Source organism: Limanda limanda, chromosome 20 (genome assembly GCF_963576545.1).
Source record: "Limanda limanda chromosome 20, fLimLim1.1, whole genome shotgun sequence".
NCBI classification, from domain to species: Eukaryota; Metazoa; Chordata; class Actinopteri; order Pleuronectiformes; family Pleuronectidae; genus Limanda; species Limanda limanda.
In genome coordinates, this window is record NC_083655.1 from 9,868,611 (window position 1) to 9,896,122 (window position 27,512).

Here is a 27,512-nt window from a genome sequence, read left to right on the forward strand (position 1 = left end):
AGCGTCCCGGGGCAACGCTGGTATACTTCATCCTTACAAAAACAATGTTTATTAAGAACAGTCCGAGGACATACACATTATGAATAATTCCTTTCATTAATTTGCCGACATCTCCGTTTGGAGCCCTGGAAATCAGAGTGATTAATTTATGACTCTCCCAAGAATTTCCCCCAACGCCTGCCTGTTGATTGCAGCGCTGCAGTTTATTTATTAGCTGCTCCAATGCAATTCAACACACCCTGACAATTAGTCCCATGTTTTGCATATCGCCTTACACTTGTCAGGTTGTCTTCACGGTCCACTGCAAATAGCCTTTTGACGATATAGCCTTTATAGTGAAGCACGATTTTGAGGTAATTTCGACTCAATTTCTTCCCGTTTCCCACTGTTTGATAGGCTTGAAAAAAAATACAGTGTCAGGTTCGTAGCCAATTAGAGCGAGGATGTGGCCCTACCACATTTCAGCGTTCGAGGAAAAAAGGGAGTTGTGCCTCTGGCGTTGAAAACGAGCCTCTGCTGCCCTCAGAAATAAGTTGGGAGAGGGGGAAAGGAGCGGACTTCTCCTTCAGGAGGGAGTGATTAATTAGGTCGGAGGGAAATACTCGTCCGCCGCTTTGTGTATCCAATAAATTAAGGGCTCCTGAGACTTTTACGCACACAGGTGAAGGGTTTGGATGCGCGCACAGGAGGGAGCGTTGCGCGCCTTCTCTGCAGACGCGCCACTTTATTTAAGGATAAGCTGGACGTCGACTGGGACTGTTCCAGGTTGAAGAGCCAATCCTCTGTCCCATCGAAGCACTCTTTGGATCGCCTTCATGTCGGTTCTCAAGACGCTGAGAAACACCAGAGGTAATAAACTCCATAATACAGAGATCCCAGCAGTTTGTGCACCGCCTGGCTGCAGGGACTCTGACATGTCACCGAGCCATCAGCACACATTCTGTTGGATTTGCCGGAGCTATGGATAAAAATCTGTTGTCATACGTATTGTCAACGTTTTGTAAGGAGATTAACTGTAGGATTAACAAGAAGTTGTGTGTTTGGATCACCATGCAATTTGACAACAAACATCTAAAAAATTGGAACTTAAGTTATCGTTTAATAAATACACAAATACAATAACTTACATGTACAATTGTAGATTTCAGTAGGCTATAAGTTAAAGGGTTACGTTTAACAGAACAGAAGGTAAATGACTGAAAATATCCTAAATAAATAATGTGTTATCTAAATTACTCTTTTGCAGTATTAACTTAAATTCATATAAATCGTGCCAAGCAGGTTAAACTATTAAAACTAACTTCTAGTATCTAACTTCCAGCTCTTTAATCGCACTCTGATGGTGGGAAGACAGACGCTCCGAATGGACAGCGGCACTTGCTCCGGGACGGTGGCGGACGAAAGCCCCGCGTCGAGTCCCAGCTCCAGCCCCAGTCCGGACGGTGGTCGCCGGGAGCTCCAGCGGGCCAGGGGGCTCCAGGGGGCCAGGGAGCTCCAGGGGGGCTGCAGCAGCGGCCTCGGGGGCAGGGGGCGGCCGGCGGCGGCGAACGCGGCCCGGGAGAGGAGCCGCGTACAGACGCTGAGGACCGCGTTCCTGGAGCTGCAGAGGACTTTGCCCTCGGTGCCGCCGGACACCAAGCTGTCCAAACTCGACGTGTTGATACTGGCCACCACATATATTGCCCATTTGACTCGGACACTGCAGGAGGAAGGTGCGGAGGAGGGAGAGAGCACAAAACAAACAGAGGCGTTACGCTCATTGAAGGGAGATGGCTACCTGCACCCTGTGAAGGTCAGTGCAAACAACAATAATAACGACCATCATAATGATAACCGTAATTTAGATTTGTTACATTTGTTTTCTGTGTCAGATTGTGTATTCAGCATCAATTTAGTTTCTAAATTATTTTAGTAGATCTGAAAAAAGGAAAACGTATTATTCTTATCTTATATGTGACTTAAATTGACATTTTTTCTAAGCATGCAACATCCTCCTCACTGGCCTTTTGGGGCCTATTTGAGATATATACATATATATATCCATTTCTCTTTTACTAACATATGAAATGTCCTTGCAGAAATGGCCGATGCGCTCCAGACTGTACGTCGGTGCCTCCGGACAGTTCCTGAACAACACACACTCCTCAGAGTCAGAGAACCAAGGTCCATCATCGTCCACCTCCAAGAAATAAATCACTTGTGTGGAGCAGTTTCACAATTGCATGAGTTGACGCTGTTTCGGCCTCATCACTTGTCCACTGACTGTAGAACAATTATCCTTCACCTGATTCCACTCCCCCTACAAGCCCTACCTGTAGGAAGACGTTGTAAATTAATATATTACTTGTGAATTTTTATTGTATATTTTTTTTCTCCAAAAGAAGGCATTTTACATTTTGTTGTTATTTTGGCTGGTCCTTGTTTTGCCCTGCATCGTGCAGTTCCATACATGTCGCGATCATCTTCGGAAATTCCGCGGGGTAACGAGTCCGTCATGCTTGAGGTGTGCACTTTGAGTTGAAAACATTTGCACTAAATGCATGTGTGAATAACTTAACATCTGTCATGTGAAGTGGTCTGTCAGCGAGAGTCAACAATGGGGGCTCTCCAGCTCATGTTCCGGCTCATTTTTACACGCATGCTTGTAAATGTGTTTGTGAATAAATGACCTCGGTGAAAGAGAAGACGAGTCTCCGAAGGTCTTTGACGATGATTGAAAGAAAAAGAAAAGAAAAATGAATGAAAAACGCCCCAGACGATCAGACCTGTTTATGGTATTAAAAAGAAAATAATACAATTTATATTTATTTGAATAATATATAATCCGCATTTTTAAGAACATATTATTATTATTATTATTATTATTATTATTATTATTATTATCTGATCATTTAAGTTTACTCTTGTGGTCATTGGTTGATGTACTTATACTCAGTTACAGGCTAGACTCAGGTTTTAATAGGTGAAAACACAACATTGATTTACAGCATAAATACTGACTTCAGTATTCTTTAGTCTGGTAGAGATCCAATGCGTTAAATGAGAAAAGAAAGAATATTATACAGATAGATGACTAAATGTCTGTAGAACATATTCTTTCAGTTTCAGCAGGGCTTAAACGTTGACCACAATGAGTTTGAAAAATAAATCCAACAAGAATCAGGCTACCCATATTTCGAAAAATCAACACCAGCTATTTTCATAACGTAAATAATAAGAAAATAAACCTCACGCATGAAACATTTCAACATTTAAGCAAATACAAATTTGGAATGATTACGTTCATATCTGTTCAATTCATATATTTCAAAATGCGCAGGCAGATCACAACATTTTATGGGGGCGGAAGGACAGTACATATTTAGTTTGTAGGATATCGGGGAGGTTGCAGTTAAAAAAAGGTTGTAATCTATTTTGAACGTTTTTTATAAATATAATAATATAACCAGGATTCCAGTTCTGGCACTTGTGGGTAATGAAAAGGATTCAATGCATTAATCAGCGGGTTACCTTATTGAAATAAAAACGTCTTAAATAGTGCGAGGTGTTTGACCCTCCTCGCCACCTCTAGTCGCAGTGCGCAGATCTACGGCGCAGTTTCCGGAGCCGGGACCGGAAGAGCTGCCTCTCGTCCCGGAGACATGGTGGAGAGCGGTCGTGCTTCCTCCTGTGTCCCGGCTGAACCATGTCCTCTTTTGGAGGAATCTCCACACATGCAGGTAAGCGACGGTGGAGTTGGGTTTGTGTGTTAAATTGTGCAACTCGTAGCGAAGTTGGAAAAACCGGTTTGAAACCGACCCTGGCCTGCTGGCAGTTAGCATGAAGCTAGTTAGCATGAAGCTAGATAGCATGTCCGCCACGTGGGTAACCCGAGAGTGTGCTACAGCTCATCTGCAGTGGTTGTCGTGAAGATTTCAACACCGTAATTACCTATAATATGTTATAATACCCTCATTCAAAGTTGATCAATTAAAGTCAGTATTGCACGGTAATTTCTCTGATCTCTTGGCAACTAACCTGTAACACGTGGATTTGAAATGGAATTCAAATTAGGGCTTAAGTTGTGTCTCATCCGAATTACTTTTTTTGGTGTGTTTTTGCTTCTAAGGCTCATTTTAGAGTAGAAAAAAACCCTGCCATGTTGCAGGCGGAATGTAGAACCAGTCGAACCCACTGATTCGGTTTCAATGTCTGTCTATAGACGGGTCCCTTCCCTGAAGAAACGCAATAAATCATTCTTAGAGACAGTTCAAAGGCGGAAGGCGCCCCCCCCGTCACTCTGCTTCACACAGCACCGTATCTGGCCGTGTCCAGGGGTCAGCAGAACAGCGGCTGGTAAGGGAATCGACCCCCTCCCCTCCCATTATTTCACTGTGGAAAGTCATCATGATCTCTTCTGAGGACTGGAGGTCATGGCAGAGGTCGTGACCTGCTGTTGAACCCGTCCTCAGACCTGCGGTGGTCGCCGTGCTCCCAAGCTGCGTTACACTGCCCCCTCTGACCTTCGGGTGATCACTCATCTGTCCTCGCCATATTGGCTATTCCTTCAGTAGGTCTTATTCATGTGAGCTTTGAATCAATACGAGACTCCTGAGGGCAATTAGTTGTGAGGTTTGGTTAAGTTACTGCGACAGACTTGTGGGGTTTGAATCGTGGCTGAAATAGGGATGAAAACAAATTAAGACTGTAAATGTATCATGATTTTTATATGCATGTGGCTTTCGTCTTTTTAGGAATGCAGGGGGAAATGGCTGAAGCAATAACTGGCCCATCATCTGCTAATATAAAGGGATATATTAATAAATGTTTGAAATCAACCATAATGATAAATTACCAAAGTCTCCAGATGCTCAGTGTTATCTGTGTACTTAGTAATCCCTCTGTGGATGTTAAGGCGATTTCTCAGGTGTTCAACATTGTGCTGCTAGAATAATTATGACTTAACTCATTCATTATTGCTGTCCAATCAGACAATAAGGTGGTGAAACTGTGATTTACTAAAACGGCAGACGAATATTTGTTTTTATAAAGGATGCAGATAATTCTTTTCCAACGTTAATCTTAGTCCTGTCATTTCTCGTTTCAGATGCTTCAGGTTACAAGATGTGGTGCCTGGAGATGCACCTGATGTTATCATGTGTCCTGTGTTAAACAGGAGGTGAGTTCCTACATGTATTTTTATATTTTAAATGATTGTGGTAGAATTGCACTGGAGAGCAAGGCTCAATGCGTCAAACTTGGACAGAATTCCCAATCCCAATTATTTGTTACGCATTGGCCGCTCTTGCAGCTGGAATAGTGATGATTTAACAACTTTGCCGTTTACCCGTCAGACAACACAGTGGTGAGATTGTGACTACTGAATTACCAGCTGCAACCTTATTGTCACGCTGCTTAATCCAAACCCTATGGTGTGATAGTTGGTCAATCCCATTTCTGTTTTTGTTTTCCCTTCAGTTGCCAAATGAGGTGACAGGATGAACCTGGTGTCATCCCTTGGGTCCTGTGCTGATGTGGTGAGTTCCTTACTACACTACGTCCTTTTTAATGCTCCTGGAGCACGTTATATTTAAAATGTTTTGTTTGTAGAATTGGAAACAATTTCTCAATAATTCCAAACTGGTTAAATATCTTAAAACTCTGATAACTAGTTTCAGTTTAACTTACTCAATAGCAGATGCATACAAAATGGCACAAGTCTATTATCTTTCTGGACTGTGAGCGATGGCAACTTTTGCAGCTGGAATAGTGATGAGTTTACAACTTTGCCGTTTACCCGTCAGACAACACAGTGGTGAGATTGTGACGACTGAATTACCAGCTGCAACCTTATTGTGGCCCTGCTTAATCCAAACCCTATGGTGCGATAGTTGGTCAATCCCATTTCTGTTTTTCTTTTCCTTTCAGTTTCCCCTGATTACATGAGGTGACAGGATGAACCTGGTGTCATCCCTTGGGTCCTGTGCTGATGCGGTGAGTTCCTTACTACACTACGTCCTTTTTAATGCTCCTGGAGCATGTTAAATTTAAAATATTTTGTTTGTAGAATTGGAAACGATATCTCAATAAATCCAAACTGGTTAAATATCTTAAAACTCTGATAACTAGTTTCAGTTTAACTTGCTCAATAGCAGATAAATCCAAAATGGCACAAGTCTATTATCTTTCTGGACTGAGCCATGGCAACTTTTGCAGCTGGAATAGTGATGAGTTTACAACTTTGCCGTTTACCCGTCAGACAACACAGTGGTGAGATTGTGACGACTGAATTACCAGCTGCAACCTTATAGTCACCCTGCTTAATCCAAACCCTATGGTGCGATAGTTGGTCATTCCTGTTTTTGTTTTCCCTTCAGTTTTCCCTGATTACATGAGGTGACAGGATGAACCTGGTGTCATCCCTTGTGTCCTGTGCTGATGCGGTGAGTTCCTTACTACACTACGTCCTTTTTAATGCTCCTGGAGCACGTTAAATTTAAAATATTTAGTTTGTAGAATTGGAAACTATTTCTCAATACATCCAAACTGGTTAAATATCTTAAAACCCTGATGACTAGTTTCAGTTTAACCTACTCAATAGCAAATAAATCCAAAATGGCACAAGTCTATTATCTTTCTGGACTGTGAGCGATGGCAACTTTTGCAGCTGGAATAGTGATGAGTTTACAACTTTGCCGTTTACCCGTCAGACAACACAGTGGTGAGATTGTGACGACTGAATTACCAGCTGCAACCTTATTGTCACCCTGCTTAATCCAAACCCTATGGTGCGATAGTTGGTCAATCCCATTTCTGATTTTGTTTTTCCCTTCAGTTGCATCTGATTACATGAGGTGACAGGATGAACCTGGTGTCATCCCTTGGGTCCTGTGCTGATGCGGTGAGTTCCCTACTACAGTACGTCCTTTTTAATGCTCCTGGAGCACGTTAGATTTAAAATATTTAGTTTGTAGAATTGGAAACGATTTCACAATAATTCCAAACTGGTTAAATATCTTAAAACTCTGATAACTACTTTAGTTTAACTTACCAAATAGCAGATAAATACGAAATGGCTCAAGTATATTATCTTTCTGGATTGTGAGCCATGGCAACTTTTGCAGCTGGAATAGTGATGAGTTTACAACTTTGCCGTTTACCCGTCAGACAACACAGTGGTGAGATTGTGACTACTGAATTACCAGCTGCAACTATAGATGTACCCTGCCCAACACTATTTTTCTTTATGGTCAATCTCATTCCTGAAATTTCCTGTTATTCCCTCAGGTGCTTCGGATCATATGATATGGTGGCTGGAGATGCACCTGAAGTATAATCCTGTGCTGATCAGGAGGTGAGTTCATAACTACAGCATGTTATTATTTACATTGCGAAATTATTGATGCTGCACAAAACAATATGATTATATCTGAAACTATTCGGAAGGCAATGTACAACTAGTCAAACCTCATAAATTATTTCCCAAACTATTACTTGCACCATAACGGCTAAATTCTTAGGTGATTTTTTTTTTTTTTAACATTGAGAGATGGTACCTCTTGCAGCTGGAATAGTGATGAGTTAACAACTTTGCCGTTTACCCGTCAGACAAAAAAGTGGTGAGACTGTGACTACTGAATTACCAGCTGCAAGTATAGTTTTACCCTGCGTGTGGCGCTGTTGTCCCAATGTTCTGGATTTCACAGGAAATGCCATCTTGACCCATCAACGTGTAAGGTTTGAGTGCTGTGTAGAGAACTGATTCATTTCCGTTTTTAACAGATAAGCAGCTGCTGTAATGGAGTCAAAGTCTCTGAGAACTAGCGTTATCTCATCCCTGGTAAGTAGTGAAAAGGGTTTTTAGTAGTTTTTCCTTACTCTTGTTGAGGGTTAAGGACAGAGGATGTCACACAATGTTAAAGCCCCATGAGACGAATTGTTATATGTGAATGTGGGCTATACAAATAAAACTTGATTGATTGATAGATCTTAAAATCTATTCTTATGTTCATTTCACTGGTTTATGCCTTGTTTTTGAAGTAGTTATGAATTGATTTTATCGCTGTTTACCCATCAGACCAAAATAGGATGCTGAGAATGTTACTAACTGAACTAAAAGACAAAGATGTAATACCATAGAAATGTTTTGTTTTCCCCTCAATTAAACTGAAATTTATTTTGTATTTATTGGCAGGGTTACGGAGCCAGTTGACTGATCACATGTTTATAGGAAAACCTAATTTCAAACGTAGGTACCAACTCCAAATCCCTGTCAACTTGTTATCATTACATTTATGTTGCTATTGAGTATTGACATATAGCTCTTTGCACATCATTCATTCTGTCATCTCTCTGACTGTTGTCCATGTCTTTTACAGTGTACCTGGAACTGATGGATCACCATTTGGCAGAGATTATTAAATATTTTTCTGAATAAAACTTGTTAGCAAAAAGTGCCTGGGCTTTATCTGAGTTTTTTTTCTTTGCAAGTCTTTCTCTGTTACATATTTAAGATGTTTTTGGTTACCAGTTTCTAGCAACTCTTTAACCACTGCTACACTAAATTCAACATGTCTTTGTGTGCCAGTATCTGTTTAATGAGTACACAGCTGTGAAGGAATGAAAGGATGAACACTAGGTCTAATCAGTTCGTGGGATCTTGTGCTGCTTACCTTTTTATTGTTGGATCTTAATGTTACTCTTCTGTGATGTAATTGTTTGCTCCTGGTGCGTAGGCGTAAATGAAGCGCAGGATATTCTGGTGGAGCATATCCAGTGCCATGTCTCTTCTGTGCAAACCGTCCACATCTTCCAGGTCACAGAGAAACACTGCGTCGGGTGGAATAATGAGAGCAGAGGCCCCTGGAGGAAGAGGGAGGCAAACTTAAAAAAAAATATATAGTCTACATAGCCACCATTTACAACTAATCACAACTAGGATAAATAACAAGAGACTATCACAACAGCAGTACTTAATTTCAATGATGGAACATGTGATGGACGATTTTGCTTTGAGAAATGATTTGTTTTGTAGTTGGTTTACTCTATGGGAAGGGTGGAGTGATCATTCATTTAGTACCGTGCTTGAGAGTGACTGAGTTTTCACAGAGTAGCACAGCGATGACAGCGTCTTCCTCCAGCACGTGTGTTCTGAGACTTAACTTGCAGTGAGCTTCAGCCAAAGAGATCCTTAAAATAAAACATGAATAGTGGCATTTAAATGAACTACTGCACAAGTAATATGCTGTATGAAAAGAATTAAAATTTGGATCAAGTGGGATAACATGATACTAAGTTGTACAGGTAATGAGAATACATTTTGAATTAAAACTCCATTTAACATCTTTATTCAGATTTATGTCCACAGGTTTACTTCTACATAAAATAGGTCACTGTGGTGAAAAGGTTTGTAAACATCTGTCATTGCCAAAAGAAAAATGGTCTTATGAAGGAGTTCTCCACCTAGTGGATATTAAATTACATTACACCAGACTGGCTCGTGATCTTTACATAGTCTCTCTGGTAATTCAAAGAAGTGAAAATGGAATATTAAAGAGTCAAGTATCAATATTATATAAGTAGAGTGCTTACAGTAGTTTGATGGAGGCCACTGATATCTTAACACCCTGACTCTGGGTTCTGACTCTACGGCTGGCCATATAGTAACCATGGATCATTTTCTCAGCTCCAGGACTAAGCTCCACTTGTAAACTCCGAGCGTGGGCTACCAGCTGGAAGATAAATAATTCAGAACAGCAATATAAATTCAAGTTAAATGAATAAACGCTAAAATGAAGACAGTGGATTCGTATAAAAATGACTTGGTGATTGTTAACCTCCTGGTAGTCTTGAGAGGAGAACTCCCAGCCGGGTGGGTAGAGGGGTTTTCCAGGCTGTACTGACTGCTGGAGGGTGTGGACAGTCTGGGCGAGCAGGGCCTGCTCTCCCATCATATCCCTACTCCGAATGACCAGGCCAAAGTTGTCTGCCAGTTGAAATGGTACGGGACCCATTTCCTGCTCACAGAGAAGAGACTTGGCATCAGAGAGAGAGTTGTCTAATTTTTTTAAAGTTCTAATATGATAATGATAAATAGGAAAATAACTTTATATCTAAAGAAAGCTCTACAGAATTGTTATACAGTTTGTTGTCTACAGCTTCCCTGCAAAAGAGGAAACTAAAGCATTGAATATTCTCAAGGGCTTTGCTGTGAAGTCATGTTTTCTGGGCAGGGCATTTCCTTCAACAGAAGTAAATTGTCTCAATTTCCTGTTTTGCATGTGCTATCTACAAACAACATCTGAGTGGAATGGAATGGGATTTTACACAAAAACCTTAATTCAGACCTGTTGGTCCACATTGAGATGATGTTTTAAGTGAGCTATACAATACTAATACGACATCATATTGTGTTTGGACTCACTGCTGTTCCCAGTACAGTACAGTCTGTCCTCCCTGAACGCTGAGAGGGGTCTGTGAGGGCCCAGAAGCTGCAGTGGAGCGGGAAGGAAAGCTGCTGGTCAGCATCCTCACCGTATTTCTTTCCTGGGATGAATACAGACACCGTGCGGCTCTCCAGAACTGAGATAACATTCAAAGGATTAAAATACAATTATTAATATATATGGCAGAAATTACCCATTTTTTTTAAAGCTGACATAATCCTCTCATTTAAGCTAATGCAAAACATGTTTTATTAATCCATTTGGTGCTTTACCTGACTGGATGGAATCCAACTTGTCCTTCTTGTAACACCCAAGATCTCCTACCATGCATATGCCCCCTGTGGCTAGCAGGGCAGAACCAGCATGGATGTTGGCAGTGCCTGCTCCATGTTCGTCCCGGGACAGGGATGCAAACATCTCCCCTGAGGCCTGATGTCTGACCCCGCGAATGGCCAAACCCAAACTGTGTGTCAACAATCTAGCACAAACACAAAGGGTGATGGGTAATGCGGAAGAGTAATGTCTTGGGTGGCATCATTCAAGTCACCTAACTCTCCTTTACCTGTCTAATACAAGGGTGTTAGTCGTGATGACGAGGAGATCCAAGTTGTGACATGTTTCTTTTGCATCTGCTCTGGTCTGCACTAAGCTGAGCAACAAACCCAGCTTCAGTGTGTTGTACAAGCCTGGAGGAGATACATCCAACCCAAAGCAGTGAGCTGCAATAGCAGAGAACCTCCAGGGAGAAGAGGCTGTGGCTTTCAACAGCTCTTGGAACCTGACACTGACTTTATGGGGATCTGTCGGTAGAATTGTGACACATGGCAGATATTTAAATGTAGTAACGATGCACGATTTTGCATATAAGATGAGAAATGTATTATCAGAATCATATCATGTTAAGATGTTATCAATGTGTCTGTGGCAGGGATTTCTGTAGACTTGATGGTTTTAATATGAAATTATTTACTGCCTTACGTTCTGGCTCCCACGGTCGGACACTATTGGCCTCCACACTCCAGGTAATATTGGGCCACTGGTGGACATGTGCAGGAATGCCAAGCACCCTGTAGAGTCGACCAATTCTCATCAAGTTACACAGCTCATCTGTGTGAGTAGGGGAAACAAAGCAATAACACTCAAAGGGGTTGTCCTCGATTATTGAAGAAACATGCATGCCACCTACAAACCACTGCCAAGAGAAACAGAGCGAGGCCTTAAGAACAAAGATTTCTCTGTGTGCGAAATGCACAGCCAGCTAATGAGTGTTCCTTCTACTTATTAGCATATATGTTTAGTAACGGGAACCCTGTGTATTGAATTCCTCCACAGGACTGGGTCAACAGAATATGTTAATCCTGGTGCTGAGATTTGCTAAGATCTCAGGGGTACTGACTGGACAATGTTATTAGAGGGGACAGAAACACTTAATATCCCTCCAGGAGGCACTGTGTGCGGCTGCCTGCACGGAAATCTGTTTATTTGAACTCTCCCCCACTTAGTTTGTGTTCCAAAGTTATTCTCATTTAGGAAGCTGGAGAAAATTAATGACAAACCTCAATACATCTGACTGGGTGTAAATACAAGCTATGACAACCACATTATTCAGGACTGGGACTGAATGTAAGTAATGAGAAATTGAGTTTTACAAACAAACAATACCCTTTGAATTGTTTGAGGATATTAATCAACAGTACAGTGTTTTCATTTAAGATGTTAACTTGCAAATAAAAACTTGGCCTTTTAACCCAGTTAAATTCAAAATGTGCTATTGTTCGATGCAAATAATCAAAAAAAGGCTAAGTGCATCGCAGGATATGGTCTCTGAGGCTGCTCCGGCTTGGTCGAGGACTCCTCAACAGAGCAGCTGCATTCTGACATGGATGGTTGAACCAGCTGCCTGGTTAATGGGCAGTTTCCATCAGTCTTCATACCAATGCTGCCATACAGTAAACTGCCAAACCTCATAACACTAGAGGTTTTCATTGCAAATACTTAGAAGAAAAGATTAAGATGATTAAAAGCTTAATACATGATTAAAAGCTTAATGCTGCTGAAAAATAATTCATTCTGCAGGGATGCTTATTGTAGGGTTCAAAAACAGCCAAGTGTATCCTACGTGTGTCAGGGATGCATGTGTATACCCTACCAGAAGGAGATGAACTAATTCTGGACTTTTTTACTTCAGTAGTTGGATAGAAAACAATCTTGTGTTCTTTAAAGGTTCCATGTATTAAAAAGAGGATAAAATATGCCCCCCCAAAAAGCTATTTATATAAAAATTGTATTTTCTATGTTGTTCTGCAATTATATCACTCTGATGTGGACCATTATGCTATAGTTAACACATTTTTGGGATTTAATTTAAAGAAATCAATAACTATGTTGACTGGAGGACATTATATGTAGGTGGAGAGTGGACTTTTGTAAACCTACCTCTGAGAAACAGGGTGACAGACTGGTATCTGAGTGAGCTTTGCTGATGCCCATTTAGAACGTCCAGTGCTTCGACATGGATCAGCTCCACCAGCTGTTTGTCTGTCTCCACAAAGACACACACGTGAATGAATGCAGAACATAAAAAACACAACACAAGTTTTTCTTTTCACCACTTCTGCCCAGTTATCACTTCTGGTAATAACCCCATCGTCACCTCCCAAAACTCTGAACTTCACATCCTCTTTCAGTGGAGAGTTGCACATCAGGCAGCTGAAGTCGTTTCTCACAGTCGCCGACTCTGTGGCTCCGGGTGCATGAACTCGGATGTGGTGGAACCCTGGGGCCGGAATCATGGAAATGCAATCAAATGTGAATTTAAACATACAATTTGATTACAAATCCCACTGAGTGTGATCTGTCCTAATAGTACTACTTAAAGCTGAGAGAAATCTGTAGAGAGGGTTTGGGAGGTAACAAAGTACCCGTAGAGCAGGGGCAGTCGTCGTCAACGCAGAGGAACCGGGCCCCCTGGGTGTATTTGGTGACCCTCGTCATGGCAATGACCAGGCCCTCCATGGAGACAGGCCTCATGGAGCCACATCCTCGGGGGAAACTGCCAAGGTCCAACGTGTACTCAGGGTACGGAGGCAGGTGTGTCAATTTCAGTATTACATTCACCTCAAAGAGAACAGCCACATGAGTCAGGATAACAGGATGATCCAGTTCAGTCAGATGCAGGCATGTAAGGTTCATTGTGTTAACTGCTACTTGTTATGGCTCTTGAAGGGATAGTTAACCTGAAGAAATGAGAATTCACTCATTATCCACTCAGCACTACGTCGATGGAGGGGTGGGTGAAAGGGTTTGAGTCCACAAAACACTTTAGGAGTCTCCGGGGGAAACACTGACTCCTCTTCAGATGTAATAAAACAACAGAAAAAAAACATAAAGTGCCTCCATACTGCTCATTCAAATTCGACCTGACATGAACACCATGTTTTTAGCCTTAATGTGCTCCGATATCTTCCTGGGCTAGTGTTTAAATGATGCTGTTTCAAGTCAAATTTGTATGTCTGAGCTTACAGGAGCAGTATGGAGGCATGTTATCATTATTTCAGATTTTTTTTGTTTACATTTAAAGAACAAATCCACATTGACTTCAATTCCATTTGATTCAGCTGCGATGCGCATAACACTAGAGTTTTTCATTGCAAATACTTAGAAGAAAATATTTAGATGATTAAAAGCTTAATACATGATTAAAAGCTTATTGCTGCTGAAAAATAATTCATACTGCAGGGATGCCTTTGTAGGGTTCAAAAACAGCCAAGCGTATCCTACGTGTGTCAGGGATGCATATTCATACCCTACCAGAGGGAGATGTACTAATTCTGGACTTTTTTACTTCAGTAGTTGGATAGAAAACAATCTTGTGTTCTGTAAAGGTTCCATGGATTAAAAAGAGGATTGAATATGCCCCCCCAAAAAGCTATTTATATAAAGAACAAATCCACATTGACTTCAATTGTATTTGATTCAGCTGCGATGCTGTTTACCACTGAAACTCCAGAAGTGTGTTGTGGACTCCTACACTTTCATTTTGGGGTGAACTATCCCTTTAAACTAAACACAGTGAGCAAGGTGAAGAACACATCTGTGGTTCATCTGTTTTATTGTTCCTACCTGACTCTCTGTGACTATTTTCTCAACAAGCGAGAGGGTCTTTATGGCCAGGAAGCAAACCTGAATGAGGAATTTCGAAAAAGTAAATAATCCACCTCACAGAAGTTTACAATGTAGATAGATGGCTGTGCTCTGTTTGGATTACAGCTGTTTGCTTTGACACATACAGACTGAAACAGTGCTGTGGCCTTCAGGGGTTCGTGCAGGACACAGTGGCCCAGCACCGCGTCCACCTCCATGACGTCAGAGGGATTCACGGAGATGCAGAACCTGTACACCGCCTCGACATGGTGGGGATCTGCTGAGTCAGCACAGTGGGGAGAGCTAGCTTAAATGTAGCACGACGGGTTTTTAGCATTTCTTGTAGCGACTAGCATGAGTTCAGATTCAGGCTCACCGTCGAACTGCTCGCAGTCCTCGGTCAGCTTCTGAAGACCACCGCTCCGGTCCAGATAGACCACCACGGATTCTTTCAACGACAACACGTCCGTCATCTCCACTCAATAATAACAACAACTTTGCTGAACAGCTAGCATGTCGGCTAACCAGCCAACGTTAGCGCGCTAGCTTCAACCAGGTTGCCATGGAGACCACTCACAGGGTCATCTGAAAACTAATTTAATAAATAAAAATACAAGTTATACATTAAGGGAAATAATGTATTACAACAGAACACACACTCAGATTATTTATTAGATTTTTTTTATTACTCTGTATGGAACTACTAAAATGACCAGGTGAAGCAAAGCATCGTGGATCTTGAAGTATTTTATGAATAAACACAGACAGTTCACAATAATAATAAAAACCCACACAGTCCTTGAAAAGACAAAGTGAAAATTATCTGATAAAAGTACATTTATTTTTTATTTTATAAACGTGACCTATAAACCAAAATGCATATTTCAGTGGTCTTTCAAGTACTCCCCCTATTTCCCACCTAGTTAATATGATACATGATTTTGTTTTGTACAGTAATTACATGGACAGTCAAACAGTGACATTTTAAGTCCAGTGAATTGCTCAAGTCTTTCAGAACCTGATTCTTTGATGTCATTGAAGGGACAAATTTAAGGCTTTATAAAGGCTCATTGTTGAAAAGTACAGAAATTGCATTAATAGCGAATGGTCGTCCTTAATTCTTAAAAACATCATCTGTTATGTATAATATATTTATATAAATACAAATAGGTAAAAAATAAAGACTTTTCTGGCACTTGTTTTTCCAATCACAATATAGTTTAGTGCTGTTTCCTATCAGCTGGTTGCTTTGGCTTCATAGAACAAATTCATCCATGGTAAAAATTGCTTCCCTTTAATCAAAATAAGTTACGATGGTTAAGGCTTTCGGGGAATGTTTCACTGGAAAGAGTCATCAGACGGCGGGGCGTAGGAGAAGCCCACAAAGGCATCGTCGGCCTCCATTACACTGGCGTTGACTATGGAATGTTCTTGAGACCAACACACAGAGTCTGAGACCATCTCCTCTGTGAACTCGGTGTCAAAGTTTGAGATGTCACAGTACGAGCTCTGGGGGGAGAGAGGAGTAAAAGTATGAGTCGTATTAAAAATCATGGAACAAATACAAGACATGTCTGTGTGTATTCATAACTTTACAACAATAAAGGTCTTTCAATAAAGAGATGAAAGAGTAAAAGTCAAACAAACAGTGCACTTAATACGCCTTTAACATATATTCCACTTTGTTGATCAGTGTCTATGAAGAAGACAAGCTGGCCCTATCGCTAGATTTAAGCATACTTTAAAATATAAGGTTAATGTTGTGCTCGGTCTGTACACACACACAAGAAAAGAGCTCTAATCAGGTGGAGAAATATTAGGATGGGTACATCACGCTGTGGGGTCGTCTAAAATCATTTTAAATCAGACTACTTGTCTTGTTATGAAAGACAATTAGTCTTACAGGCTGCATCTTGACTGTACTGGATACACAAATGCGACTTTTAAGCCAGAAATAGTTAAAATACTAAAAGGATAAATAAAAAATAGAAGAGACTCAAAGTATTTACCACTTTGGGTAGGAATGGGGGAGTGATCTTCTTTTGTTCAAGGTCATCCCAGTTGATGGAGAAGAAGAAGCTGTGGGCTTTGATCTCATTCTGAAAATGAAGAATATATAGTACAGTAACCTGGACATAACTATGCATAAAAGGAAGTTAGTAAGATTTAAAATCCTAGATGCCATACATTTGTTCAGCATCACCAGGTATAGGACGTTTACAGATCCGCCACCAGGGGGAGCTAACATTTGAAATTCTGTCATACATACAGTGACTCTTATCTGGATGGTGAGAGTTCAATAATCCCACTTACAAAATCATCCCTGGACCCAAGTCTCTGTGTGCCGTCTTTCTCCAGCAGGCCCTGGAGCAGAGACCAGGCGGTGCTGGACGCACCGGGACGCATCGCCAGCTGCTTGTGGAGGATGTTGTCATACATCTCATGTGTGTCCCTGCTGTAGAATGGCGGCTGGGATATGACAAATAAAGAAAGAGATGTAGAGGCATGTAATGACATGTGTGATGACATTAAAAAAATACATTAATAATAATCTTGACTGTGTGGCAGACTGGAATAATAACAACAATACAGAGGGAGATTTAGGGAAGGTAGGGATCAAAGCACAGACTTACCAGGCCGAAGAGCATCTCATACAGCACTGAACCCAGACACCACCAGTCTACTGTATTGTCATACGGCTGTTTCCTCAGGACCTCTGGAGCCAAGTACTGGTCATTTGAAGCACGCAAACATAATAATATAACATTAACTTTGACATTTTGCTTAAAATAAATCAACCAAATATATGTAAACTACTATTTTTATCTTCACTCTGGAAAAAGTGACTTATAGCCCACACATACAGCAGTATAGTGAGTTAGAATATACACATACTTGTGAAATGATTAACCACAGCTAATTACAAGAAGGGTGTTAATACTGGTATCTTTCTGAAACTGAGGGTGAGACTTCTTTGGACTATCCTGTTGCAAAATTGGCAGTAGGCAGACAGGTACAAAATGAAAACATACCTCAGGTGTTCCACAAAACGTGGTGGTGGTGTCGGTCTGGGAAATGCCTTCCTTGCACAACCCGAAGTCGGTCAAAACGATATGCCCCTTTTTAAAGAGAAGAGGACACAGGGACATTTTTAGACAACATATGCTGCACAAGCAGCTCATTATCCCCGGGGACTGAGGGATCTATTGTTGCCGAGGAATGTTGGCAGCGGCGTAGCTCAGTCAGACCCATTCACTTTCTCAGTAAGGCTCTGCAGGAAAATCATTAGTAAGTCCTAATCCAATCACCCTCATTCCAGCTAGAACTGGAAATGACACTGTTGTCAACTGGTGTTTAAATGTTACACGTGGAAAAGAATGAAATGCTGTAAATTGTATGTTAGGTTCTTAGGTAATAAATATGACGCCCATAACGCTCCATAAACTCCATAAAGTCTTCTCAACATCAGTGACTTTGGAACTATTTTCTGATAACATCACCTGTAGTACATTATAGACTGACGCAATCACGGGGTGTCGGAATAGCATCACCAAATTCAGAACCACAAGTCAACTCGAGAATCGGGACCTTCCCAGAAGCAGGTGAATGAAAAGTTAGACCCTTATCACATGACCCTCCCTGAACAAACTTAACTATAAATTAACCAAACCCAAGGCTTTAAATTCAAATTTTTAAGTATTAAAGTATTCAAGTATGCAGCCATTAGGAGTAACTGGAAAGTAATATTGACATGTTTACAAAGCATCTGCATGTAGGCTATGGAGACAGGCCCATCAATTCTGAAAATCACATTGACTACAGCGTAAAGTAAGGAAATATGAAAACAGAATCTTAAGACGGACAAATCTAAGCAGCACTTATGTATTAAAAACAATTATGTGCGGTTAAGGGAAGCTTTTCGATTACTGTTATTTACTGTAATAACTGTCAAAGTGAATGTATAAAAACAGGAATACTCACTTCTTGGTCAAGGAGGATGTTTTCTGGTTTCAAGTCTCTGAATGAAAATTCAATTTCAGTAAGTGACATTAATTTAAAATACCCACTGCAAAGCCACATTTCATGTGTTAACTTATTAATCTCATTCATACCTGTAAACAATGTTGAGCAAGTGCAAATATCCAAGAGCACTTGCCATTTCAGCGATGTAGAATTTTGCTCGGGGCTCTGGAAAGGTCCGCTCTTTTTGAAGATGGAAGAAGAGCTTAAACGAAAAGTTTCAGGTTGATTATTTGATAAATTGTCAAATTTTCACTGAGCTTTTCATTTTTTCATTGTACCTTCATATTCCAGTATATAATAATGTATTATCATATTGACTGGAAACCATAAACACTGATCTGATCTATTTTCATCTGACGTTACAGGTTTTTGTAATCGTCCTGTTCAGAATGTTTGGAAGTTGATGTTCTTGTCTTCAGACTGTAGTTAGTCACTCACACATGGCAGCTTTAAAAAGGCTGACCACACTTGAAGGACATCCATTTAAGAAGTCACTCTGAGTCATTCTTTATTCTCAGTAATTCAGTAACCTCTAGTAAGATTTTAAACAAATGAAGGTATGTTAACAAGCAGCAGTTCTTACCCTGAGGAAATGTATTAAAGCTATTTAAGACATAATGTGTTTTAGAGTCATTCTCATCTTGTCTTGACCGTGTGACTGATTTCGATGTGAGTGCATTATTCACAAAACTGAAACCACTCACTTCTCCTCCATTGATGAAATCCAAGACGAAGTATAACTTGTCTGCGGTCTGGAAGGAATAATGAAGCCCAACCAAGAAAGGGTGTTTCACATTCTTCAGCAGCACGTTCCGCTCGGCCATGATGTGCTTTTGCTGATTTGAAAAAGAGCTGATTTTAGTAGAAGAACAATAACTCATGCGCACATTACTGAAATGTGAATAGGCTGAAGGTCATATTTGATTTCAAAATTACCTCTTTCCTGTTGAGAATGACCCTTTTCTGTAAGACCTTGACTGCATAATACTTTTCATCGTGTTTGAGTTTCGCAAGGAAAACCTGCATCACAAGGGAAAGAACACAGACCGTGTAAACCAGTAAAACATTCCCGATTTGTTTTTCACTTCCTACATGGCCAGGCCAACATATGCAGAACTAAAACCTGCTGCCACCTCAAAGTCAAAAACAACACAGAAACATTTCAAAAAGTTTCCAACTCGAATGTAGGTATATATCCATAAATCTAACTGCCAAATTGAGTTGTGAAAGTGATTTCGATGTAAAGAAACTATATTCTATCTATGTAAACAGAGTCACTATATTGCAAACTTGTGAATTCTCCCTCTGTGCTGAAACTAAAGTAACTGTACTTTTCAGTAATGTGTACATACCTTCCCAAAACTCCCCTTTCCTATGACTTTTAAAAAGTCAAAGTCACTGGGTTTGGCACTGAAACAAAAAATTACACCACATTCATTTGTGTTTCACGTGTTTAAGTTTAAAACAATCAATAATAAACAGCAAGGCCATCTGCCTTGTGCTAAAATATTAACAATGTCAGAGCACTCAGTAGTGAACATACAGTGGATTTCCAGAGGGTCCCAGGTTAATGTTTCTGGAGGTAGAGTTGTTCTGTTAAACAAAAGGGAAGACATCAAATGGGTCAGACACAAAGATAAATCTAAACGCTAAAAGTGAGACTAACACAACACTGGTTAACAGACGAGGGATTCAAGATTCAGTGAATAAAGCCTTTATCTGTGCTACGCTAAGAAAATATCAGTAGGTTAATCTGTATTCATATTTAGCCTTGAGACTCTTATCAGTGCACAGCATCTACAACTCTCTGGCACAGCCTGGCCACATCAGAAAAACAGAGGTGGAGGACCTACTGACTCCACTACATAACATATTAACAGAAAACATGTAGTCAGTAGGAAAACAAAACTACAAATGAAGAAGAAAAAAGAGAATGATTCATCAAATTGCTCAAGACTAATTAATTGCTTACTTTGTCATCTTCATCCTCAGAGGCATCTGAAAAGTTCTGCATTTTGTCCATCAGTAGAAAGGTCCTCACATCTGGACTGTGATGTTTAAAAACAAACCAAACATAAGAGACATGTCATGAAGTGAAGCACAAAAACGCAGAACCTTCTTGATTTTCTTTATCTCATTTTTTTCAAGTGTGAAGCCTGGTGAAATCATTTTGACTTCATTTGATTATTGGACTCAAATAATAATAATAATAGTAAAATGACACAGAGAGAACGTGAAAACGTACTGGTTGCATAGCTGAGGATCTGTTACAATCCTCTTGATGAACTCGTGCAGCCCTGCTCTTCTTTGCTTGATGAACTCTGTTGGATGGATATTTTGTTACAGAAATACAATCAAACACAGCACTCAAGGCCATAAACATGCTATTAAACATCTGGAGCTGTACTTCTGTTTGTGTTTCTGTTAGATGATGGTTGAAGGAATTTGTTACTTCATATTGTGAAACATGAGCATTGAGTGAACACTTACCGGGGTCAAAATTATCCCCAAATATTCTCTTTGCTGGAATTTTCAGGTTCATAGATGGAAACTGTTTTCTTAACTATGTTAAAAGATAAGGGAGAAAATGACATATTGGCTGGTAAAACATCAATGGCTAAAAGTATACAAAGGATTCAAAATGTCAATTTGAACAGAAAGACGTTTAAAGAAAGACAATAAATACATACAAGACATCATTTCTGGTTATGTGTTCCAGATTTCATATGCTGTAAATTGCAAATGACAATAAGCCACAACTTACTATGTTGTAGAGTTTGTCAAATTCGGCGTATCGCCTGAAGACAAACCATTCTTGTTGTCGAACAGAAACTATTACTTTGTAAACCTGAAAAAAAAGAAAAAGGAAACACAAGGGGTCAATGCAATATGATTTAATTCTACACTGACAATATAATTTTTCTGAATGAATTCTTCTCAAAAAATGCTAATTGACGCACTGTGTAACGCTTTTTCTTGTCCCTCTGCTCATTGTGGCAGGGTATGCTGACATTGGGGAGACCGGATTGCTCCTCCATCTTTGGGGCCGTCGGCATTCAAAGGTGCAAGGTCATCAAGTAATGAGTCCTCCAGGATGAGACTTCAAGTATGCAACTGGTCCATGGCCACTCCGGGTCACTGCTGCAGAGGAGAAAGCAGAACAGGCCAGTCTGTTATTCAGGAAGGGAAACTGGGGTTTCTGTGCCCTCCAGACATTTCAACCCACAGTGGTCATGTTGCCTAGACCTGATATTATAAACAATCAATCCCTGAGTTTTACTTTACAAGCAAATCCTCATGTATTAATTACATCATAGACATATATGTCTGTAATGTCTGTAATATAATTAATAGTAGACAAATTCAAATTAATTCATTTTCAGAAGTTCTTATCAAAGTAAGGTATATCCAACATTGCTTTTCCTTCAGTTTTGTTTAGTTATTTGATGATTTCAAAACTGGGTGAAACGTCATTATAGTCAGCTGAGACCGGCTTGTGATTCATCGAGAGTTATAGTGTCACAAGAAACAAACGGACACTTTTGATGCTAATGGCCAAAAATGGAAAAGCCGCTTGTTTACAGCAATGCCAGCTATTGTAAGGTTTTGCCTGTAAAAGCATTCCTGGTTGAAACCTCATGAAGAGGTGCTTTGAGAGTAAAGTGTTGTGAGAGTGCGCAGGAAGCAACAGGGGGGGGGCAGTCAGTGAGCTGTAACATGACGGCAGGGAGGCTGCCTCCTCCTGAGTGACCAGTTAACTCACTCCTTCCTGTGAATAAACCACCCTCCCTCTCATCTGATTATTCATTGTGAAAGAACACTTTCATATTTCCCACAGATAAATATCATTCACCCCAGTGAGAAACAAGAGTCTGTCTCTTCCACGTGTATCACACACCGACCTGTTTAACATGTGAACACGTAAAACACAAACACACACACACACACACACACACACACACACACACACACACACACACACACACACACACACACACACACACACACACACACACACACACACACACACACACACACACACACACACACACACACACACACACACACACACACGCGCACACACACACACACACACACACACGCTGGGTCTGTGACATTCTGGCTGGTTCCCCTCAGTGGAGAGGTATTTTTAAATAACCATCCAGGGGTCTTTGAAGCTGGAGTTACACAGTAGGTTGAGAGTAGAGTAAAAGCCTGCAAACTCCTCCTTCTTCCTAACCTTTAAAAGAGGGAAATAAAGCTCCTCGCTGAAGAGACTCCTTCCCCTGACAACTGCAATAACAAAAGAGTTCATCACGAGGAAAAGAGTCAAAGAGCTTAATTCTAATTTGTTGCAGTAGAAGTTTTCTCCTGTGTTCATCTGTCAGATCAAACAGAGAGAGATGCATTTCTTTTCTTTCAACACGAGTTATGTAATGTCTGTTTTTTTTCCCAACAAAGCTCTCTGTCTGCTGCTCTGACTGGTCCATTGTTTGATGTTGGTGAGGTCAGCCTAGTTTGTCCAGTTGTGCTTTCGCCCCTTCAACCGCAACCCTTGCTACTCTCACTACCGTTGTTTGTTCACAACACACAGAAAACCGGCTTTTAGCTAATCTTCTCCAACTGCAAATTTGTCCTGAACGCATCCTGGATGGTCATCTCATTCTGCTCACGTTGGGGGGGAGGGAACAGCAAGAGAGAGGCCCTCTTTAAAATGCATGTGCGGAGTCAGAGGGACCTTCACGGCCTCTTCATCACTAGCTCCCTTCTACTGTTTTGTTTGAACTTCTGACTTTCTCCTACATTTGTTTTAGCTCTGCCTATCTCTTATCTCCAAGACCAAATAGAGATCCAAGGTTTGAACCATTTCCTTTTTTCACAACTCTTATCTTGAAACTGTTACATCTTAGGTTACAACACGGCCTAACTAATCTTTCTTTTTCCATTTCATTGGGCCAAAACGCCTTCAATGATTCATCATACCCTAAGGTGAAAATGTTTCATCCAACAATAATCGTTTTTCATTCATCAATGACTATAAAACAGAGATATGCATAAACTTCTGACAGAAAAGTCTATTAAAACTGTTGCTAGTTTGGTTTAGTCAAATCGGATTTGAAAAGCCATCATCACGTGAAATCAGCAGCAGCTAGACTTAGATTTCAAACACAGGATTGGTCTCGTCTAGCAGCCACTATGAATGGGAATGCTTAGATCATCTTGTGTGTTTGAAAGCTGAGGTTTGTGCAGCTGTGGCTGGTACACACATAAGTGCCCGCACACTTCCCTGAGCTTCCCCACATCTGGGCCTGTTTTACGGTCAACTATCTCTGTACGTCACAGGGTAGGTCCTGCTTTTTGACATTCCAGAAATATTTTCTCTACAAGGGGGAAATAACCTATATCTGTCTGGTGCAGCTTCCATTTACAGCTGACACTGCTTCTCCTTCATAAGGAATGCTGCCTCCTACCACACCCGCAAAAAGACGCCAACGAGTTTGTTATGAGGAATGAAAACGTAAGGCAATGATGTGGAAAAAGATGAATGTTACGCAATCTCCCTAGCTTCGGTACCAGCCCAGCAACCCCTGCATTCATGCCACAACATGAATTAACTTGTGGTGACAGGCGCAAATATGCTGGGCTACTACACAGGTTCCAAAATAGCCGACTTCCTGCCAAAGCTCGAGCACACGCATCCTTGCCGGTGGATATCCTATGAGGAAGTTGCACATACAATTTTTCTCTGTGTGTGGCCTGGTGACATGTGTGACAAGCACTTTTTAGTGAGAAAACAAAGCAGAAGTCTGGCCATGAGGGTTAATCCAATGTGAAAGCTCGAACAAGCAGGTTGTTTCCTGATAGACACAGACCCCTGCAAGCTGATAATGTTAAGTGGAGATAACTTGCTTATCAGAGCATGAAGAGCGAAACGGCCTATTTCAGTTATAACCTTTACATTTAAATTAACACATTTATTAAAATAACTTTAGCAGTTTGAATATATTTAAATTAGATCTGTTATTTCCAGGATAAAACTGAATGCCAAACATGATTCTAGCTTGTAAGTGTCTTATTATGATGCAACAGAGTCAGGTCTGTGATAAAGACGCGCAGCTGAAGCAGGTTGAACTCGAGTCAACCCCAGTGCGTGCAAACGGCCTCAGCATCTGGACCAATTCCTACCAGGACCTGACCGTCCAGACAGCTTACACACATCCACTGTGGCTCCAACTTCCTATTAGAAACAGGTTGGAATCAGCCAGTGCACTGCATGGGGAAAATAAATGCCTCATGGTCCGTGTGGGAAATTAGAAATGACACAATGTTCAATGCCCCAGCTTGGCAAGGCGGAGCAAATTCTCTGCACATGAGGTCGACATGTGAACATTTGAATTAATGCGTGTGTTTTTAGTGTGAGGGTTTTTACACTCTCACATCCCAGTGATCACAGAGCTGTCAGATAGTTGACTGTGTAAACTTATTAAATCCATCGTCTTCGTCTATTATCGCTGAGAACTTGTCTCGTTACACACACACAAAAAAGGACACGTTCTTCTTAGACAAATGTTACGATGAGGAACCAGCTGAGATACTTCTGAACGCATAAATAAAAAGTAAATGAAGCAGGTTTCTACGTTAATACTGAAGCATAGTCAGAAGAGAGGAGATTATATGAGGAGAAGGATTGTGAAGGCAGGTTATCCTTCCTGTCACTGCAAAGGTGCATTTGATGTGAACTTAAATATACGTAAAAGTATGAGAGGAAACATATTAACATACACATCATCCACCTTAGAGATGGTTTAGATTAGATTAGATTCAACTTTATGGTCATTGCACAGTACAAGTACTTATACAACGAAATGCAGTTTAGCATCTAACCAAAAGTGCAAAAAAGGCAGTTAAAGTGCAGAGTATGTGCATATTTAAAGAGAAAGTGTAAATAAATAAGATCTGTACAATAATAAATACATATGGAATATTACAGTATTAAGAGATATTGTATGTTATAAGAGCGATGAATACACTATGAGCAAGATAAATATATATAAATATGAATACACTATAGGCGGGATAATACAGTGCCACAGGCAATTCAACGCTGATGACTCAACATCCACAGTGGGGGTTTCACTTTGACAGCGTGTACCTTGTTTGATTTGACAGTTTGTCAGTTGTTGACTACACAAAGGCGTTTAGTCAAATATTTCAATGTATGATCCCACTGACTCACACTTTATCTGGAACTCTTTTTTTTTTTTTTATTGAACACTGGTCGACGAGGTCTGACACAATTTTTCTACAGTCCCAGTAGAATTGTGTGTAGGTGGGTGACCTCACCTACTTCTGTTTTATTTAGTCATTTCCTCAGCTCACACTCGTTTTTAGTCACCCGGGGGCTTTTGTGTGTTCTCACACCTGTACAACTTTTAAAAAGAGAAACACCAGCACAGATCACGTGTGTTACGGGAAGAATTCTCCAGGCCAGGAGGAAAAAGAGAGAGAGAGGAGAAACGAGCCATTGAAGGAGGAGCACGAGTCAAATTAAACACATACACACACACACACACACACACACACACACACACACACACACACACACACACACACACACACACACACACACACACACACACACACACACACACACACACACACACACACAACAAGAGGGTTGACATGTTCTAACAGGCTCTCATATGGCACACACACACACACACACACACACACACACACACACACACACACACTATAAACAAAACACTCATATACTCACACACAGCATAAAGCTGCTACATCCAATCAGCCAACTCAGCTTTGTTCTTCTTCCGTTTAACTTCTCCTCTACTTTTAGTGTTTCCCTCGAACACAAAAGAACGTTATGTCTAACTTTACTTAAACACAGCGTTAAGCCACTTTGATCACTGTAAAGCTCGGTTTGCAAGGTATTTAGCGATCAACCCGGCCGAGTGGAAGCTAAGTCAGCCAACATGACACCAAGGTTCCGTCTCCATGGACATCACGTACCTTTCAGTCGTTCTGACGCGGTGTTCGTGTATTTCCGTAGTTTCCAGTGAGGATCTTTCTCTCCACAGCGTTCAACCGGTCCCCACAGAGTGCGTGTGTCCCGTGTCAGAGAGGACAGAAGCCCCGCCCCCCCATGGACCGACAGTGTGTCCCCTCTCTGTCCAGCAGCGTGTGACAGGAGGAGGTGAAGGACACATCGATCTGTCCCAAGCGAAGAAAGTTCCAATGAGATTTGTCACGGGACCTCACAGCTACTACCACTGTCAATTCAGGGAGGACACTCAGGAGTGTGTCCGGTGCAGCCCTTCAAAACAAGACCGGAGTAAAACCTTATACTACATACAATACTCGCAGTAGATAGATAGATAGATAGATAGATAGATAGATAGATAGATAGATAGATAGATAGATAGATAGATAGATAGATAGATAGATAGATAGATAGATAGATAGATAGATAGATAGATAGATAGATAGATAGATAGATAGATAGATAGATAGATAGATAGATAGATAGATAGATAGATAGATAGATAGATAGATAGATAGATAGATAGATAGATAGATAGATAGATAGATAGATAGATAGATAGATAGATAGATAGATAGATAGATAGAGTACTTTATTCATCCCCGAAGGGAAATTAAGTTGTCATAGCAGCCGGTATATTCGAATACAATAAAATACAATACAATAGAATAAAATAAAAAATATTGAGGTAGAAAGAATAAAAAACAGAAGCACAAGATAAAATAAAATAAAATAGGTAGATAAGGTGCAGTGGCAGGATGATGTTAATAGTACTGATGATATGATGGTAATGGTATTGTTAGACAGTATATAAGAATAGTACAGTATATATAGTATATAATATAACATAATATATATTT

General features: G+C 40.6%; 3 protein-coding genes and 1 long non-coding RNA gene across 11 annotated transcripts; 2 read left to right on the forward strand and 2 right to left on the reverse strand.

Annotated features, from left to right (window-relative positions):
- The first annotated feature begins 1,339 nt into the window (after positions 1-1,339).
- On the forward strand, positions 1,340-2,192 carry LOC133027087 (transcription factor 24-like). The gene is made up of 2 exons (XM_061094111.1): positions 1,340-1,792; positions 2,079-2,192. The coding sequence occupies exons 1-2, from the start codon at positions 1,340-1,342 to the stop codon at positions 2,190-2,192; spliced, it is 567 nt and encodes a 188-aa protein (XP_060950094.1).
- mcmdc2 (minichromosome maintenance domain containing 2) lies at positions 1,522-15,040 on the reverse strand. The gene is made up of 15 exons (XM_061094110.1): positions 14,944-15,040; positions 14,714-14,844; positions 14,547-14,606; positions 13,346-13,541; positions 13,078-13,200; positions 12,861-12,962; positions 11,403-11,531; positions 10,987-11,224; positions 10,697-10,902; positions 10,403-10,560; positions 9,816-9,995; positions 9,571-9,710; positions 9,059-9,168; positions 8,652-8,841; positions 1,522-1,699 (listed from the first exon to the last, which is right to left on the reverse strand). The coding sequence occupies exons 1-14, from the start codon at positions 15,038-15,040 to the stop codon at positions 8,675-8,677; spliced, it is 2,037 nt and encodes a 678-aa protein (XP_060950093.1). The 3' UTR covers positions 1,522-1,699; positions 8,652-8,674.
- Positions 3,615-8,435, forward strand: LOC133026805 (uncharacterized). 7 transcript variants are annotated; one of them, XR_009683226.1, is made up of 10 exons: positions 3,615-3,719; positions 4,202-4,335; positions 5,087-5,158; positions 5,458-5,516; positions 5,908-6,422; positions 6,815-6,880; positions 7,267-7,333; positions 7,762-7,819; positions 8,174-8,227; positions 8,358-8,435. It is a non-coding gene; the product is annotated as an uncharacterized LOC133026805 (long non-coding RNA). The 7 variants fall into 7 exon arrangements; XR_009683228.1 differs by lacking the exon at positions 4,202-4,335 and having other exon boundaries at positions 5,908-6,249; positions 6,357-6,422; XR_009683225.1 differs by lacking the exon at positions 4,202-4,335 and having other exon boundaries at positions 5,908-5,973; positions 6,132-6,422.
- A 258-nt stretch (positions 15,041-15,298) lies between the features above and the next one.
- sgk3 (serum/glucocorticoid regulated kinase family member 3) lies at positions 15,299-26,838 on the reverse strand. Of its 2 annotated transcripts, none has more exons than XM_061093558.1 (17): positions 26,622-26,838; positions 21,551-21,731; positions 21,355-21,438; positions 21,081-21,153; positions 20,836-20,911; positions 20,563-20,638; positions 20,134-20,183; positions 19,943-20,000; positions 19,527-19,610; positions 19,295-19,426; positions 18,680-18,792; positions 18,549-18,585; positions 17,600-17,686; positions 17,201-17,296; positions 16,881-17,036; positions 16,577-16,666; positions 15,299-16,076 (listed from the first exon to the last, which is right to left on the reverse strand). In XM_061093558.1, exons 2-17 carry the CDS (start codon positions 21,644-21,646, stop codon positions 15,906-15,908), a joined length of 1,479 nt encoding a protein of 492 aa, XP_060949541.1. In that variant the 5' UTR covers positions 21,647-21,731; positions 26,622-26,838; the 3' UTR covers positions 15,299-15,905. The 2 variants fall into 2 exon arrangements, with proteins under 2 accessions (XP_060949541.1, XP_060949542.1); XM_061093559.1 differs by lacking the exon at positions 26,622-26,838 and adding an exon at positions 26,371-26,451.
- Between the last annotated feature and the right edge of the window lie 674 nt (positions 26,839-27,512).